We start from the raw sequence: 18,035 nt of genomic DNA, 5'->3' as shown, positions 1-18,035 counted from the left end.
GCGGGCCTCGGCTGAAAGCCACTGCGGACGCCACCTCCAAAACACAAGGAAGCAGTTCCCCTGAGGCCTAGCTCCCCAGACAGCTGGCGCAGACCTACCCAGTGGGCCCCCGTGGCTGTTCCCGGGCGGCTGAGCAGAGGGCAGGTGAACGCGCCAGCCAGACGAAGCCTGGCTACCTTCAGCGACCACAAGGTTCAAGTTGCACAAGCCTCCCTCTCTCGCTCTGTGCTGAAGGCTCCTTCGATCCGACTGTCTGCACCGCGCTCTGCCAACACGCCTCTGTGCTGCATTATTTATAAAACCCAGGAGCAGAGGGCCAGGCAACAGCTGCAGAGCACTCGACAGCACCACGACCCCGCCGGGCACGGCCCCAAATCCGGGGGGCTGCACACGGGGGAGGGGGCTGGGGAATTTTCCCATTGGTCTGCAGAAGTCTTGCCCCTTCTCCCACCCTCCCATGGAAGGGCGAGCCTGGGCGTTCCTCATGCTCTGCCCACTCAGGAGGGGGCGGGGAAGGAATATCAGGCCCCTCTGCCCCCTCCCGCAGCCCCTTTGCAGACCGGTGCTTCCGCCAGCCACATGATCCGGGGCCTGCCGCTCCATGAGATCAGCCTTCATCGGTGGCTCTTCCCGGTCACGTGACGCGGGTCACGGAGGTCCAGCATGTGGAGACGGCCCAGGCTTCCCCATCTCCCCACATGCCTTCCCTTTAAAGCCCAGGCACCCCCGGAGCAGACGGGCCGAAGCCATCCAGGGAAGGGCTGCGAGGTTTCCCATCAGGGGGACAGATGGGGGAGATATCAGGGAGCGCTTTCTCTGGTGGACACACACACACACACAAACGTGCAAAGCCAGGCGACCTCTGTCAGGGCCATGAGAGCAGAATCCGGCCCCCCACCCTCCCCCCCGAAGCCCACACCTGCTGTTTGTCGGAGCAGTGGGGGTCCATTTGCTATCTCCGACAAGTCTTCCTTAAGCCCTGGCAGAATTCATCCGCCTCCTCTCCCCACCAGCCCCCACCTTTGAGACCGGGGAAGGCCAGGTTAGAGCTTGAATTTTGTATTATTAATTTCCACATCGAGAGCTGCCTTTTCCTTCAGAATGCTCCCCCATCCCACCCCACTCCCCTCTTGTTCTCCTGAAGATCTGCACTGGCTGAAGCTGAGCCGGGCTGCCGCTCGGATTAATTCTGCATGACTGCCCGTCTCCACAGGGGTGTCTAAGACCCTTAGGCCTGCAGCAAGCTTTAAAATTCCTCCAGCCCAACTTAATTCCCTCTTCCTGCAGTGCTGGCGCATCTGCTGCAGTTGAACACGGAGAGACTGGAGCACCCAGGAACACAGACAAGTCTGGGGGTGGGCCTGAACTCACTGGCAGACCCCACCCCTCCCAGGGACAGCAAAAAGGATCAAATTTGCCCCTCACCCACCTGCCTCCCCTCCCTAGGACAGGAGGAGCGAGCTGGCTGCAGAGCCTGTGACATTCTCCCTACGGCTCCCACGCCCCCATCATTCACCCACCCCATGGCCCCCCTGGCCTTTCCCAGAGAGGAAGGCTGGATCTGGTGGAGTCAGGCACAAGGCAAAGAGTTTGGCCATCTGCGTCCAATGCCCTTCTCTGCCCCAGTTTCTCTGCAGGAGCCAGGGCAAGTCATTTCTCCGCTCTCTGCCTCGGTTCCCCATCTGTAAGGGGGGGATAATACACACTGTGCAGCGGGGCTGGCAGAGTTCATCCCTTGGTGGGTGTGTGTGTGTGTGTGTGTGTGTGTGTGTGTGTCCGTCCAGAGAGAGAAACACAGCCCTACGCACGCCCAGAAGACAGAATCGTTGCCCACAAGTGATCAACAATCTCAAGTCAGGACCCCCATAAGCATGAGATTGGCTTAAAAATAACGAGATTTAAAAAAAACACATTTTGGGCCTTTTATTTGCTTTCTAGTATTTAACCCTTTAGGGATTGTGTTTTCCAGCTTCTCTGCAACCATTCGGGGGGGGGGGGGGAAGGAGGGAGAAACACACACTTTTTTTTTTCCTAAATGGAAGCCAAGAATCTCTGTAATCACATGACTCCGGGAGCTGGGGCTTTAAGAAAAAATAGAAAATGTCATGAGAGCTGGGCGTTGCTGAGGGCCAGAGAATGTCTCTGAGTGCACAAGCTGCACAAATGCATGCACACCTGCAGCACCACTTAGGAGAAACATACCCCGACCTTCCGTGTGGCACTTGATTTTCAGGCATATCAATTGACCTGACTGGTCAAACCAATGGAATGAAATGGGGCATTACCCTTGCAGAAATGGTCCCATTGCATTTGATTCAGGCTCTCCTGCTCTGCGAGACGGAGGAGGACAGCTAGGAGTTTTGCTCAGCTCCCTTGTCAAAGAATATGCCCAAGATTTTCAAAAGTGACTAGTGATTCTGGTGCCACCTTACAGAGGCCTGATTTTCAGAAAGCACCGAGCAACCCCACCTCTGAGAATCAGGCACCTTTCAGGTGCCCAATTTGGGCCCCCCAAATCACTAGCCACTTTAGAAAATCTTGCCCTACAGTTGTTAATAGTCTTTCCCCTCCACGTACGTAATACACAACAGAGCCAGTTGCAATGACGACATTGGAAACTACCAGCCAGGTTCTGCTCTTGGTGTCAATCCAGAGTAACTGCTCTGAAGACAACCGATTTACACTGGTGTGAACGAGTGCAGAATGTGGTCCCCCAAGAACAGCCTGGCAATGACTCTGCAGACGGGTGAACCTCGTGGTCTCTGCCCCACCAGCGCAGTCTAACGCACATACCCCTACTCCCAGGGCGCAGAATGGGTCTCTTGGCACTCCCTCGTCTTGCTGTCCCATGACCCCACATGTGACTCCAGCAGCTCCCCCTCCGAATCTTGTAGCAAGGCGCTGAAGAGCTGTGCAGCTGCTCTTACAGGGAGGTGGTGCTGACAAAGCCCCCCTGCCAACCCTTTCAATAGCCACCCTTCAGACAGGGGCATTCGCATTAGCTTTCCTTTTAAAGTTACAAAGTCCTGGGGCCAACGGTGCCAAGCGCTGGCTGCTCGCAGCTGCGGGAGCGGAGGACACCGGGCAACCTTGCACGATTGGGCTGCGAGAAACCTTGACGGACCCGAAATACGGGAAACCACACAACGGCGTATGATCCACTGCCCTGGGAACAGCCGACGCTCTCTCCGAGACATGACCTCTCCCATTGCGCTTTGTGGGCTTTAACCCTCTTACTCCCCCCTCGACAAGCCTCGCTTCTCTTCCTGGGGTGATCGGTTGTTTTTTATTGAACCTTTCATCTAGCTTAGACTGGAAACTCCCTGGACTGAGGGTCTCATCTCTGCCATTGGCCTGTGAGGCACCATTGTGCACATATGGTGCCATATAAGCCATAATAGCATGGGGCTACTAGTAGGCTGGATGGGCTAGTGGTTAGCGCACTAACCTACGACTCAGGAGACCTGGATTCAAGTCCCTGCTTCACCACCGACTTCCCCTGTGACCTTGGGCAAGTCACCTAGTCTCACCCCCTAAGCTCTATGGGGCAGGCACCGTCATTTACCAGCTGTGTGTACAGCGCCTAGCGCCCCGGGTCCCAAACTGCCTGGCCTCGAGGCACGACTGCAGCGTAAACATCTAATAAGCAGCATCCTGACCGGATAGCTGCCTTGAACGTGTCAATGGTGGCACGGCTTAGAGCTGATTAGAACCAGGGTTTGTCTGAAACGGCATGCAGCTGTGTCTCTCTCTCTTTCTCTCGCACACTCCCCCCCACCCCGCTGGCATTCCCACAATGCACTGGAGCAAACGAAGGCAGAAAACGGTTCCTTGCACTTTGAAGACTCAGAATCCTAGGAGCTGAGAAATTTAGCCGTGGGGCAAAGCTAACCTGCGGGGGAGGGGAACAAGGTGCCCCCTTGCGGCCCCCACCTGAGAGCCGGAGCCTGCTCTCCAGCAAAGCCACCCTTCCCATTGCAAGAAGAAATACCCTCAGCGTGGGGCACCAGAGGCCCTGCCCCCTGCCACTTGCCCCACTTTAGGAGACGAAAGGAAGGAGTGGAAGTCAGCCCACCCCAGCTGCTTGCAGAGCGGTGGCTACATGCATTTAAATCACTTATATCTTTACTTTCTCCTGTGCTGGCTGCGAGATGGGCTTTTTTTGCATTCGTAATTAGGGGGTGGAACAGATGGCGAAGGGTTCGTTTAAAGTAATGCATCCATTAAAATAACCTTCGCTGTCGGGGACTGCGCTCCGACAGGGGCTTGCTTCACCGGAGGCGGATGGGGAGGGGAAGCCTCATTCTGCTGTATGTACCCAGAGAGCGAGCAGGCTCACATGTGCCCACCTGAATACCACCGGCATGGCACAGTCCGGTGGCCTGTACACCGGACTAGGAGCCAGGTAATCCTGGCTTCTAATCTTGGCTCTGACAAAGCCCTATTCTAGCCTGGCTTTGGTCAAGTCACAGCCCCGCTCCAGGCCTCAGTTTCCCCATCTCTAGAATGGGGATAATGGTACAGACCCACCTCGCAATGTGGCAGTTGTGAGGTTTGTGCAAAGTGCAGTGAGCTCCCTAGACGACCGGGGCTAGGTAAGTGCAGGGGACCTGCTGGGGACCCCAGAATTTAGCAGAATCCATGAGGGTGGCTCCCCCCCCGCCCCCGATCCACCAGGGTGACTGATTTCTAAGTCTTCTCCAAGAGATCCCTGTAATCCTGGGAGCACCACCGGGGTGCCTGGCATTTTGCTGAGGTGCAGGGATAGCAGCAATCAGGTTCTGCTCTCGGCCACACCGGAAGGAATCCGGATTTGCTGATCTGCCCTCCAGCCGGGGGCAGGGAGAGCAGAACTGGCCCAGCATTTCTGCCTGTAAGGCGCTTACACTCCAGTTGTTGCATCTCAACTTCCTCTCCGAGAGGTCCCCAGGGAAGGGTCACAGCTGAGCAGTCACTGTAGCCCTGTGACAGCACAGGGAACCCCCCAGAGCAGAGGCAAGAACACCCTTTAGCACCGCATGCCCTCTGGGGAAGGCCTGGAAGATGGGAGTGTGGAAGGGAGTGTGCTGGTAAACCCCCACAGGGGCCAGCTACAACTACCCAGACCAGCCTAGATGAGCTACAGACCCCTGCAGCCCCTTCCTCTCCTCCCCAGTGCCCCCAGCGCCAGCCCCGACCCCGGGCTCTGACTCTCCCAGTGCAAAGCCGAGGTGGGACTGAGGAACGATCATTAGCCATTCCAGGCCAGCGGCAGCAGAAGCTGCCTCTCCTGTTTCAGCCCTGGCTCCCAGGAGAACTAGGGGAGGCTTTGTTCAGGAATCAGAGAGCGGGCCAGAGAGAGAGACGGCCCCTGCCAGCTCTTGTGTTTCACTCCCATGGAATGCTGGGGAGGGGAGGGGAGTCAGGAGCCCCTGCAGGGTTCGGGGCTGGGCTGGAGGGTGCTTCTCAGCCTGGGGGAGGGGGAAGCCGTGGCGGGGGGGGGAGATGGCTCTGAAAGCAGATGTTTGCCTGTGTCTGGTGGGGAGCTGCAGGCCTCTGCAGGGGGGATGTGTGTGTGTATCAGAACATTTTGGGGGTGCAGATATGTGTGATGGGGGGACAGTGCCTCTTGGCTTGGGGGAGACTAAGTGTGTGCTGGGGGCATGCTGGTGTCAGCAATGGGATACTAGCTCGTAGGCAGGCCCTGCGGCTCCTAGTGCATGCATCTGTGTGCCAGGGGCGGCAGATAGAGAGCTTTGTGTCGAAGAGATGCCCGCTGATTTCCTGGGCTCTCCGTAGGTAGCCGAGATCCCCCTCTAGCAAAGAGGCCTGCTGCTTGCCGGAGGGGGTGCGGGTTGGTGTTTTTCGTTATGCCCTGCCTGGCAGAGAGCAAAGACCTCCACAGCCCCTTTCCTGAACATGGGGATGGCCAGCGGGGTAGAGAGGGCAGAGAATTTCACACAACGCACGGTCAACCTGTGGAACTCCTTGCCAGAGGATGTTGTCAAGGCCAAGACTATAAGAGGGTTCAAAAAAGAACTAGACAAATTCATGGAGGGTAGGTCCATCAATGGCGATTAGCCAGGACGGGCCAGGATGGGGTCCCTAGCCTCTGTTTGCCAGAAGCTGGGAATGGGCGCCAGGGAAGGGATCACTTGATGATTCCCTGTTCTGTTCATTCCCTCTGGGGCACCTGGCACTGGCCACTGTCAGAAGACAGGATACTGGGCTAGATGGACCGTTGGTCTGACCCAGTATGGCCGCTCTTATGTCTGTCCCTCCTGCCCCATCGCCCTGGGAGGAGAAGGGATCATGGGGGTGGGGGGGTGGGAAGGCGGGTCACAGGCAAAATTCCCGCCTGCCCATCAATGTTCAAATATTTAGTGTGTGCTCGCTAGGTGCTTCTGCTGCCTTCGGGGCATCCCTGCGTTTGAAGCAGCTGAGAGGAGCCGAGGTGGGAAGGGGGAGGGAGAAAACGGGGGGGGGGGTAGAGAGAGGGGAGGGAGAATGCCAGGCCTGAGAACAAGCTTTGTGGATTGTTTTCATCTCCTTACAAACCGCTGACATGGACACTGCCTGGGATGAGGAGCCCCCTGGATGGTGGGTGGGGGGAGGGAGGAAGGCACCTCCACCCGGGCTCCTTTCGCTTGTGGGGCCGGGGGGATGGGGGGGAGACAGGAAAGCAGGAGGCTGCAGCCCGAGGATTACAGCTCCTGGGGTTTTGGCTCAGGAATTCACCTTTGATCAGCCAGGCGACAGCTCCCCACACCCACCTCCATTCCCCCCCACCCGAGCCCAGGGGCGAGATGGCAGCTTGGCTCACGGGGAGCAGGCCCCAGCCGGACCCCGCACACACGCCCGCCTGGCAGCCAAATGGCAGACACCCCCCCCGGTCTCGTCCCTTGCCCTGTCCCCTTCTCTCCACCCCCGCTACCCAGCACCTCCCAGGGGCCAGCAGACAGCTGGGACGCATCGAGAGCCAACATGAGCAGCTGGACTGGGCCTCGGCCTTCGCTAGCACATCGGGGGGAGGGGTGGCCACCCCCACCCCTTCACACAGCGCTCGGCCCCTCCATTTTGCTCCTCCCCACAGCACCCGCTAGACCCACGTCAGGACCAGCGGTCGTCCCCACTCTGCACCCAGCAGTGGGCCCTGGGGACCGGCAGACACCTGCCCGCCGCTTGAGGTCCTGGCACCCAGTCTCACCCTAGATGCTCGGCATCCCCCTTTGGTCATGGGTCAGCCCAGGCCTCTTCTCCCCGGCCCTCCCCAAGGGACTTCGCCCCAGCCCCCAAGTGAGTGGGCATGGGGAGGTGGTGATGAGGAGGTGGGTGCTTCCTTGTTGCCATCCTGCCTTTCTCTACCCCACCAGCTCCCCTAGGCACGGCAGGCCCACCCCCATCCTCACTGCTTCCCTTGTTTGCACATCCCAGGGGCTCCCACACAGGGGGGTCCCGAACGAGGTTGTCCCCTCCCCTCCCCTCCCTCTTGGCCTGGAGTTCTCATCACGCTCACCCCCGGCCCTCCCAGGATGCAGCTTTTCAGGGATGGCTGTGCTGGGGAGCGGGGGAGAGACGCCACAACATCCCGTTAGCACCCCGCGGTTGGCGGAAGCCAGCGGACCGGGTGTGCATGTTGGGGACACCCGGGAGAACACACCATGTGAGCGGGGGCTGCTGGGGAAGCCGGCACAGAGGAGGGATGCAGAGAAACCAGCTAAAACCTGGTTATGCGGGGACATGGTCCAAGACACTGCCCCAGGATCCTTTGGGGAAAGCCCACACTGGGCCAGAGCAGGCCAGGGTCATGTTACAGTATGCGCCCAACGCCCCTCCACCAGCTGCAGAACCAGGAGCCTCCCTTGCCATGGAGAAATCCCTGGGGTCTCCCCTCCCACCCCAGCACGCACGACGCGTATGGACCCCTAGCAATCAGAGATGGAAAAGACCTATGGGTAGCAAGGAAGGGGAGCCCAGGGGTTAGGGCGTCAGCCTGGAACTTGGGAGCCCTGCATTAATTCTCTGCTCTGCCACAGACCTTCCTCTCACACCCCCAGTCACTTTATCACTCTGTGCCTCAGGTCCCCCCTCTGCACAAGGGGGTAACAGCGCTGCCTGGCCTCCCGGGGCATGCGAGGACAAACACACTGAAGACTGGAGGCACTTAGGGATTATAGTAAGAGGGGTCACAGAAGTACCTAAAAACCGAGCCCAGCTCCCCGTCCCCGGCCAAAGCAGGCTCAGAGCCGCGCTACGCGGACTGGTTTAGCACGTGCCCCGAGACACTAGGCCACGCTCCCAGAGCTCCCACTGCCAGGAAGCTTCCTCCTCTGACAGCAACCAAAGTTTTCCCTCCGCCTCCCTTCCTCTCCCAGGCCCATGCAAACTAATCTCCCTGCAGTCTCGGCATATACCCCCAGCCCCATTCGCTCCAGCCCATAGCCAACCTATCCTTATTCAACCCCATGTCAGCCTCCCCAGCCCCGAATCGGTTTTGCTCCTCTTCCCTCTCCAAATGAGCCCAGTTCTTCCTTGGTTACGAGATGCCCAGAGCCCAGCATGGCAGACCTGGGGCACTGGTGCTGGGATAATCCAACTACCTATAGATTTACTGTCACTTATAAAAACGCCAGGAGCTGCAGGAAGCGTTACAAAGGTGCCAGTGGGCTGGTGGATTGGTAGGCAAGAGAAGGGATCTCCAAGGGAAACCCCTCCAAATCACAGCACAAATAAAACCCTCCCCCAGATCCCAGTCAGCCTCCCCTGCTGGTCCTTCCAACAGGCCCTGACGGTCAATACAGCCCAGCCCCCCATCACACAAAGCAGGGAGTGGGTGGTACTGGGAGGAAGGAGGACACTAGCTTCCCCTGTTCCAGGTATCAGAGCACAGAGGCCCAAGGCTGCTCTGGCTTTCTTTGTTATCATCCAGCACACAAGTATGCAAACCCCTCCCTGTTCAACCTGCTGCCCACTGTCACATTTCGGTTTCTCCAGGCCATTACTCCTTCCCACACTCCTCCCTTCTCATCCAAGATCTGGTTCGGCTAGTTTTCCCATGGCTTTCTACTAGCCACACTGGAAAACAAGGAACGAAATAAGAGGAAGATAACTTTCCCTAAACGTTATGGCTTTTCCCCCCTCTTCAATCTTGGGTCAAAATTTCATTCTGGCAGCAAAGTCCCATCCAACTTGAATGTCCTCCACCAAACCCAAATCTTCGTTCGTTATTTTCTGGTCTCTCCAGAGCCCGTGGGGTTATTTTTCGGTCTGTCTTGGCGTTCCCGGCTCCTCCCAGTTTAGTATCTTCTGGACCATCAAGACTGGTTCTAAAGCAGCCCCTGCTAGGCCCCTAATACTGGGCCAGGCGCTGACTTATCACCCCTGCCTGACCACAATCCTTCAGCCGCTTTTCGGTCCCCACAGGTCTCCTTCCAGGCCAAGACGATTTTATGAGACCCTATCAAAGACGCGACTAAAATCCAGGTGCATTACAGCTCATCCATTGTGCTCCCCTAAGAGTACCCCTTGTATCATCCCAAGCAAAGCCATCACATTTTATTCTGGGTAAATTCCTGGGGGCCAGCTGGGGTCAATCAGCGTAGCTTCAACCACTTCCAAAGAGCCACCTGGATTTACAGCACTGCAAGATTTGATCTTTATTGCGCCAAGGTTCCATTAACCTCCAGATATTTAGACCCTGATCTTGCGCAGACTAACATCCAGGCTTAGCTTGGGTAGACCCATGGACGTTAAGCAACTGCACAAGACTTTAGAGGGTTGGGACCTTTGACATTTTTCTCTTAAGTGCGCCCCTTTATTTAACGTGGGAGGATAGAAGTTCCTGGCCAGCGAACGCCAGGATCATGGCGTCCTCCTTTCGGAAGACCAGTACCACGGTCAATTTTCTCCAGTCTCCCCATATCTTGCCATTTGAGGATGCGTCGGCGTTCCCCACATCTCCACACGCACCTATGTTGAGTGGTCGCTTGCCCTCCCTGGTCTTGTCTGCCAGACGTCAATGTGTCTCGCCCCACTTCTCCACCCCAGGGGTGTGCCTAGGGGAGTCTCTCGGTCCCTAAAAAGCGTCTTTTTTCCTGCCTTTGCACACACATCCCCTCCCCATCCAGGTCTCGGCTCACCAACCCATCATCTCCTCTGAGCTGGGGGTCCCCAATAGCCCCCCATCTCTAAGCACGTGCCTCTGATGGGGCATCCCCCCACAATCCCCATTGTGGCCTCTTCAACACCCACCCCGACTTGCCATGTCTATGAAAATCTGAGTCTCCCAGGCACATGACCTAGTCTCCTGCTCCACCGCCAGCATGCCCTGCTGCATCCCTTTCACGCCCTCCCTGGAGGGGGGTTGGGATCTCTCTCCTCCCCCCCCCGCCCCCCCGAGGGCCCAACGGCTGCTGCCACTTCTCACTAGCATCTCGCACTTTGCACCCAGCAACGCCTGGCCTGCGAGTCACATTCCACCACCTCACGGGGCTGCTGCTGCCCACCTGGGCTGGCAGAGGATGCAGAACAAACTCCCCTGGCCTGGGTACCAGGCCGCCGTCTCCCCCTCTCCAACACCTTGCACGCAGAGCCAGGTTCACCTTTGTCCCACAAACCTGGTCTGGTCTTACCCCCCTCCCATGGCAGAGACGCTGACCACCCAACTGGAGGCTACAGACCACGGGCCGCTATCAGCCACTTCCATTAACCGATAGATCCCACTCGCAGGGCTGGGAACAGAACCACTGCCGTCAGAGCTTCTGGGGGGAGGGCTTGGGGTCTCCCAGGCGGCTACTGCCTCACCCCTCCCTTGGATTGAGGCAACTCTTCTCTCTAGCAGCTCGCTCCCAGATGGAGGGGGACACACCACCTTCACATACACTGCGTCTCTCTCCCCGGCTCGGCTCTGTGTGCATCCTGCAAGCTCTAACAGATGCTCCCCTGGGGCAGCCCTCCTGCCCAGGCAAGTAACTAGCCCCAACGGGCAGCCCATTGTTTGGAAACCCGTTCCACCCATCCCCCCCAGCACCCTGCTTCCCCTGGGCCAGGGGGCTCCGGTTGTTAATTAGATCCCCGAGTGGTCTCTCCATGCCCCAGGAACCTCCCCGCCCCGAGGGCATTGGGGGCTAGCAGCCTTCCCCATGCCAAGAAAACATCAGCCTGTCTTGGTGCTGGGAAGGTGCAGTGCCGGGGCGCAGGGAGGAAGGAGAGGGACGTGACTCCCATTGACGCCCCTCCCCGGGTCACGGCAGGACTCTCGGATGCCGACTTTTGCTTTTGGCTGTTGCACCCAGGACGCAGGGGGACACCCGGTTCTGTGACGGCCAATGGAACCGGTGACTGACGCCAGCCCCGCAGAGGAGATCGTCGCGCCGATCTTCCCCGTACGCAGCCCCAGCAGCCAATCCACAGAGAGGAACAGGGACTCAGCCCCCGACTCCCCCCCCGCCATGTATCTTTGTGCTTTGCTGAGACCGAGCCCAGTTCAGCAAGCTCCCAGCCCAAATGGACGAGTACTGCCAAGCGGGAAGTGGGACGCTTTCCTCACGTGTTCTCCCACACACACCTTATCACATCGCAAGCACATGCTACCCTCTCGACAGCAAGCAAGCCTGGGCCCCGAACGCAGCCCAGTAAACTCCAGGCTGTTTCTCTTTATGCCGCAAACTATCCCAAGAGCGTGTCAGATCCCTGTCATCCCGGGCTCCAGAATATACCCCACAAAGAAGCGCAGCAGGCGCCTCAGAGATCACATCTGAAGAAAAAGAAAATTCCAGCCTTAAAGCTACGTTTTGCTGTGGAAACAAAATATTTACCCATGTGCCCAAGCAAAGGTGAAAGAGTGGATGATAAAATGCACCAGTGCGTGTGCACACAAGAGACATGGCAACGGTTAGTGCAATGCACCAGTCTGAGCATGCAGGAGAGAGGCGGTGCACTAGTGCTCTGCACAGGACAGCGTGCAAAGAAGCACAGGTGTCCTGCTGGTCCGTGCAATGCACCAGTACGTGCGAGGAGGCATTATGACTGGCCCTGCAACGCACAGGGGGACACACCAGTTATTTCACAGTGAGTAATACACTCACGTGCACAAAGCCTAGGAGCCATAGGGCACAGTGCGATGCATTTGCACATACATTCGTTCTCTGGCTGGTGTGTGTCACGGTGATCAGGGCATTGCCTCAGGAGTGCACAAATGCCCCAGTGAGCAATGCAGTCACGCGTTTATGGATGAGAGTCAAAGTGTCCTGGGGAACTGTGCAAAGCACCAGAACAGGTGTGCAACAGAGAGGCGGAGTCACAGCAGGCACTGCAACGCACTCTTGTGCAACAGACAATGCCTCACAGCAGAGCCGAGGGGCAACGAATTGCACCAGCGAGTACCAGTGTGGGAAGGGATGTGAACCAGCAGCCCACGGGGCAACACACTTTTCATGCTCCCCAGCCTGGGAGATACCACACAAGCTCGAAAGCAAAGCTTTACCTGTCTGCCCCAAACCCACCAAAAGTCAGGGCTTTGCAGCGCCCGTCGTGCATCACCTGACATGGAGGTGGTGGGGAAAGCTGAACATTTATTCTTATTCCCTACAGAGGTCCAGGTTATCAGCAGGGCTGGAAATGTAACAGCATCTCCTGCTGGATTTTATTTCACATGGATATAAAACGTACGGATCTACTGTACGTTTCACATGACCCTTCCAGGGATCTGGCCAAAAACACGGTCTACGCCGCCCCCCCGCACAATGGGTTTGCTAAACATCTCCGTTCCGAGTTGTCCTCGCTCAGACCAGGTGTAGAACCAGGAATAACTCCAAGTCAATGGTGGCATGCCAGAGGAGAAGACAATGAGCCCCCACGGATCTAGCGAGTCGACAATAGATACATTGATCATATGCACTCATACAGAGGGGCAGGATTTTCAGAAGCGACTTGGGATTTTGGGGGCCTGACCTGATCCACTTTAAAGGGGCCTGAGTTTCAGAGAGAGCATACTCAGCACTTACTGAAAACCCGGCAGGTTGGGCACCCAAAATCACTAGTCACTTTCGTAAGGCTCAGCCCGACAGGACAGCACATACCTGACTGACCATTACGGTGCACCGCGGGCAAGGGAGAAGATCGCCAATGCAAAGGACTCACCACACATCCAGCCAGACAGAGCCACAGGCTGGTGTCCAGAGGCCCTTCTCTGTGGGGTGCTGGGCTCCAGTTCCAGGCAGAAATCCCCCGCATCCACCCACATTACAAGTCCAGACGTAGGAAAGGGCCCTCCTCACCAAAGCCCTGTTTACCAAGAGCTGGTTTGCAGCACTCCGGAGAATAGCAGGAGCATTTCAAGGCCCTGTTTCCACTTGGCTGACACATGCTATTTATAGAAGCCTACAATTCTCCCAGAGCTTTCCTCGGGATCTCAGCAGAAATAGACTGCCCCGGGTCCCTGCTGCCTCTTCTAAGGAGGCCAGGGCAGGCACTCTGTCCAGCCAGCCCCTTCAAGCCTCCTATAACCTTCCATCGCCTCTCCTTCACCAGCCTCCGGCTCCCAACGCTGCATCACGGCCATGCCAAGACTTCCCCTTCAACCCCACATTCAAGGCAACGGGGCCAATTCTGCTCTGAGCAACGCTGGTGCCAACCGGGAGCAGCTCCATTGAACACAACAGAGCCAGACTATTCTGCATATGCGTTAGAGGAAGGGAGTGGGGTGCTTGCTCAGTGCAAAACCAGCACGAGTGAGGGCACAGTCAGGTCCAATGGGCTAAAAACGCCCCGCCACGTAACGGCCCGGGAGGCAATGGGCTGCAGTGGAGTTGCACCAGGTATGGTTTGGCCTATTCAGGTTGCACAGGTATAAAGAGCAGCATTCTCCCCCGCCCCGACAAGACGACAGTCACTGCAAGGGGACATTTAGTGAGTCATCACGCCCCGATTCAGCAAAGCTCTGAAGAGGTCGCCTTGAATTCAGTGGGTCTTCAGCTCCTGTTCAAGTGCTTTGCTGAATCGGTGCCCGAGTCCTTAGAGTTCGCTTCTGCTCTCCGTCACGCTGGTGTCAATCTGGAGTCACTCCACTGAGCGCTGGATTTATAGCGGCGAAACTGGGCTCAGAATAGGGCTTTTGATCTCCACTCCCAAAGCAACATGCCAAGTTCTCTATGCACTGGCCACCTGGTCTTGCATGGGGAGAAAACCGGCCCCTGCCAAGTGAGCTCGCGGAGTAGTCAGTCTCCTCAGCCTGGATTATAGGGTAGTTTGGTTTTCTGGATGTATAAGAATCTCAGTGTTTTCCAACTAAGCACCAGGGGGGTAGTTCTGGTCTCCCACTAGTGCCGCTCAGTGGAGTTACTGGGTCTGAGCTAAGAATTCCAGTGTGTTATTAGCAAGCAGGGGGTGCAGCGCCTTGGCACCAACGGAATTAAAAAAAAAAAAATACCCAAAAGAAAAAAGACTCTTACAAAAAATTTGGCCCCTAAGAACTAGATCTGTAAAATTTAAGGTAGCAGCAGGGTCTCCAATGCATCCAACTTTGTGCAGAAATCCCCCCTGGATACTTCAGCCAAGCACCTTCACCATGTTTGCAACTAAAGGCCTTTATGGACCACAAAGAAAACTCCCCCCCCCCCCACAAATCCCACCATCCAAAGGTCTATCCCTCTGCTGCCCAGCAGCCCCCACCCCTTTGGAGCTGGCGGGGGGAGGCACAGCAGGAAGGGCTGGGTTGATATACCAGAGATACAGGCGCACACGCGAGAAAAGAAATATCACCACAAATTTTGTTGACATCCTTCATTATAACTGCCGCCTGCCTTCTAGTGGACAGAAGCCAGCCTGACAGCTGTCACTCAGCGATCCCACATGCAGGGGGAGGCAGGCAGAGGAACCCTGTGAAATCACATCCCTCCAAAAGGAAATGCATAGATTCCACGCTTATTTATTTATTTAAAGAAGTAGGCGACTTTGTTCCACAGGTAACGCTGGCTCTAGTAACACCCCCCGCCAGCGCGTGCACACAACTCTGCTTGCCAGACAATGTCTCCCCACCCCTGCCTTTACCTCTCCCCCCCCCACCGCCTTCATATCCCCCTTGCCAAACATTTCTGCGGCTTTTGCTCCTCGCACTGCAATTAAAACTCCAGCAATTTGGGAACAACTCTCACAGAGGATGCAACTTCGCCCCGCCAAACTGGGGGGCTGGGGGGGGAATGAGCCAGAGCCAGGAGGCGTCTGTCCCCGACACCCCCACGCTTTTGCCTCGAACCAAACCCACATGCTAAAATAATAAAGGACTGTTGGCTTGATCTTCCATTCCACCCCCCCCCCTTCCCCTCGCCACCCACCCTTCCCTTTCAAAGCAGCTCCCCACCCACCCACCCCGCCACTTAGTAAACATATCCTCTTACTCTGGGGCTTCTCAAATGCACGGCCCCTGCCTGCATCGCCCCATCTGCATGTGCAAGGCAAGATTAGTGTTTACACCTAAAGCGATTTTCGGTAGGGAGTGAGGTTTTTTTTTTTTTTTTTTTGGTAAAGGGTGGCGGTGGGACACACACACACACACACACACACACAGCCAGCCACCGAGAGATGGAGAGGTGGCTGCCTCGCAGCGTATTGCAAGGCAGCCGCTGGAGTGGTGTGGGCTTCGGGGAGGGCGGACAGGAAATCAGAGAAATACAACCCACTTGGCCTCAACTGCTGCCAAGCCGCTACACTGGGAGACAAAGGCTGTTTCATCTGGACTGCACGGTGCCCTTTAACCCCCTCCCCACAGAGTTTGCTGCCCAAGCACTCTGCAGCAAGTTGCTAGATTCCTCCCCCCCTCCCAGTAATGAGCTAAAGGAAAGGGGGGGTCGCTTGGCAAACGCAGCAGCCCCGGGCGAGCGGAGCAGCGTGGGGGTCCCGGGGGGGGGGGGGGGGCAGGGAGAGGAAAGGTTGGGACTCACCAGCCGGCTGCGGGGCACCCAGCCCTTCCGAAGCCGCCCGCCGCGGGAGGTTTTTCTCTTCCACCGGGGCTGAGTCTTTGCTGCCAGAGAGATTCATGGAGCCCTCAGCACCACCGGCCACCTTCAATGACAGCATGTTCATCGCCTCTGCTCACATTCTCCTCCGGCAACTCGGCTGGACATGACCCCCCCCCCCCCCACCTAGCCACCCCCCCCTTCCGATCCCCCCCCCCTTGCTTTCCGCCTGCCTGGGAACCGCACAAAAGAAAAGCCAGGAGCAGAGGGAGGTGGGGGGGTTGCAAGCCTGGGAGAAATCGCTCTCCACCCTCCGCCGCGGCTCTCGGGGCTGGGTGGGAAAAGGAAATGAAGACACAGAGCAGAGCCCTGGCTTTTGCAGCGGAGGCTGCTCGTCCCCCCCCCCCTTCCTCCTCCTCCTCCTCTTCCTCCCCCCTTCCTCTCTCGCCTTCAGCTGCGCTCTGCCTGCCGGGCTCCGCCGAGCCTGCCGGGCTCGCTCCCGCCTGCCTCTCCCTAGCTCTGGGGGCTGCTGCTGCCGCTGCCGCCGCCTGCCTCCGAGCTCTGCTTACCTTCGCCTGTCAGCAGCCGGAGCCGCCGCCGGAACCCCAGGGAGCGCTCCGGCGGGGCATGCCGGGGATTGTAGTCCGAGCCGGGGCTGGGCTGCCGGGGTGCCCGGCGCTGTCTGCTGCTGGGGGTGCGTGGGCTCGGAGCGCGTGGAGGGAACCGGGCGGCGTTGGAAGCCACGCCACGCCCGGCCGCCCGAACTTCTGCAAAGTTTGGGGCTGAACTTTGCACCCACCGCCGGACGCATCCCGCTGGGAACCGCAGGACGGGCTGGTTCGGGGGTTTTAGTTTTTTGTTTTGTTTCCCCTTCTTCATGGGATGTGGCACCGCTGCCCTCTGCGGGGTGGAAGCGGGACTGCTCCGCGGTGTGTGTGTCATAGGCTCTCTACTGCGGGTGGGGATTCTCCTGCCGCTCCAGTGGGGCTCCTGGAGAGTTGGTTCTCTCCTCCCTGCTGTTGCTAGGATATTCTGGGGAGAGACAAAGAGAACTATACAGTCCCAGGGAGCTAGGCGTTGATTATCTCGCTACCTAAACGCACACAGGATGGGGAAAATCCACTTTTTTCAGCATTGCCAAAACTCAGTGGTTTTCTCTTAGGTGGTCAGGCAGATTTGGAGAGAAGGGCAGTTGAGAGGCAAATGTCGGTAGCCCAATGTGCAGCAAAGCACAGGGTGGACTAAGATAAGCCAGTGGACAGACTAGGGCACTGGGAGGGGGTGGCACCAGGGTCTGAGCCGTGGACAAGGGCTCAGGACAGGTGCTGGCAAAGGACAGACAGGGACTGCCTTGCACTGCCTCAGGATTGCAGGATACAGCGCTAGGGTCGGGGCAATGGTGGTGGAGGGTCTAGGGGGTGCCCTGTTTCTGGATGGGGCGGCTGTGTCTTTTCCGGCTGACATTTCCAAAGCCATTCAAAAGGATCCGGAGACCCCATTCCCATTGGGAAGGAAGCATCCAAATCCCTTACAGTGGCTTTGGAAACATCAGTCTAAATATTCAAGCCACCTCCATGTGACTTATACAGTGGGTGAATTTGTGCTTGGAGTCCACTGGTGCTGGGATTGCCATGGTATTGGGTGTATTTATTAAAGCCCCAGCCCCTGGAGTCATGTGAGTACAAGAGATTCTCAGTTTTTATTAAAAACAAGTTAGTTTTTAACCCCTGGTTATGGCCAAAAGATTGAAAATGTGACACACACACACACACACACACACCGCCGAGGCCCCCTAAAGCGTCACAAACCAGAAGGCAAACGAAAAGAGCCCCAGCTGAATTCTCTTTAAAGAGTCTGCTGCTTTTTAAGCCAATCTCATGGTGCTTGGGGCCCTGACTTGTGATTTTTGAACATTTGGAGTTGGCAGGACAGGGTTGTGTACAAAGTGGATCGTGGTGGAATATTCCTCACATGCCCAATCAACACACACACACACACACACACACACACACACACACACACACACTTCAAACATGCATGGTAAAATTGCAAGTGCAAAATCCAAAGCTGCGCCTGAAGCACTAGGAAACAGCATGACCATTT

At 57.1% G+C, this 18,035-nt stretch overlaps 1 protein-coding gene across 6 annotated transcripts in view; it reads right to left on the bottom strand.

The window, feature by feature from the left end:
• The window catches only part of AHDC1 (AT-hook DNA binding motif containing 1), a 110,170-nt gene extending 93,419 nt beyond the window's left edge, over window positions 1–16,751 (bottom strand). Inside the window, exons 1-2 of one of the 6 annotated variants that reach the window (XM_065576959.1) lie at window positions 16,502–16,751; window positions 15,918–16,038 (exon numbers count right to left, since the gene is read on the bottom strand). In XM_065576959.1, the coding sequence (XP_065433031.1) occupies window positions 15,918–16,014 (97 nt within the window). In that variant the 5' untranslated portion in view covers window positions 16,015–16,038; window positions 16,502–16,751. Of the gene's footprint in view, window positions 1–98; window positions 15,296–15,917; window positions 16,360–16,380 lie in introns of those variants that run through there. The other 5 variants (XM_065576958.1, XM_065576957.1, XM_065576960.1 and 2 more) reach the window with 5 other exon arrangements.
• Window positions 16,752–18,035: the final 1,284 nt, after the last annotated feature.

Source organism: Chrysemys picta, chromosome 23 (genome assembly GCF_011386835.1).
Source record: "Chrysemys picta bellii isolate R12L10 chromosome 23, ASM1138683v2, whole genome shotgun sequence".
In the NCBI taxonomy this organism is placed as follows: domain Eukaryota; kingdom Metazoa; phylum Chordata; order Testudines; family Emydidae; genus Chrysemys; species Chrysemys picta.
The sequence above is the reverse complement of the archived record's forward strand: the minus strand, read 5'-3'. Positions and strand labels throughout refer to the sequence as shown.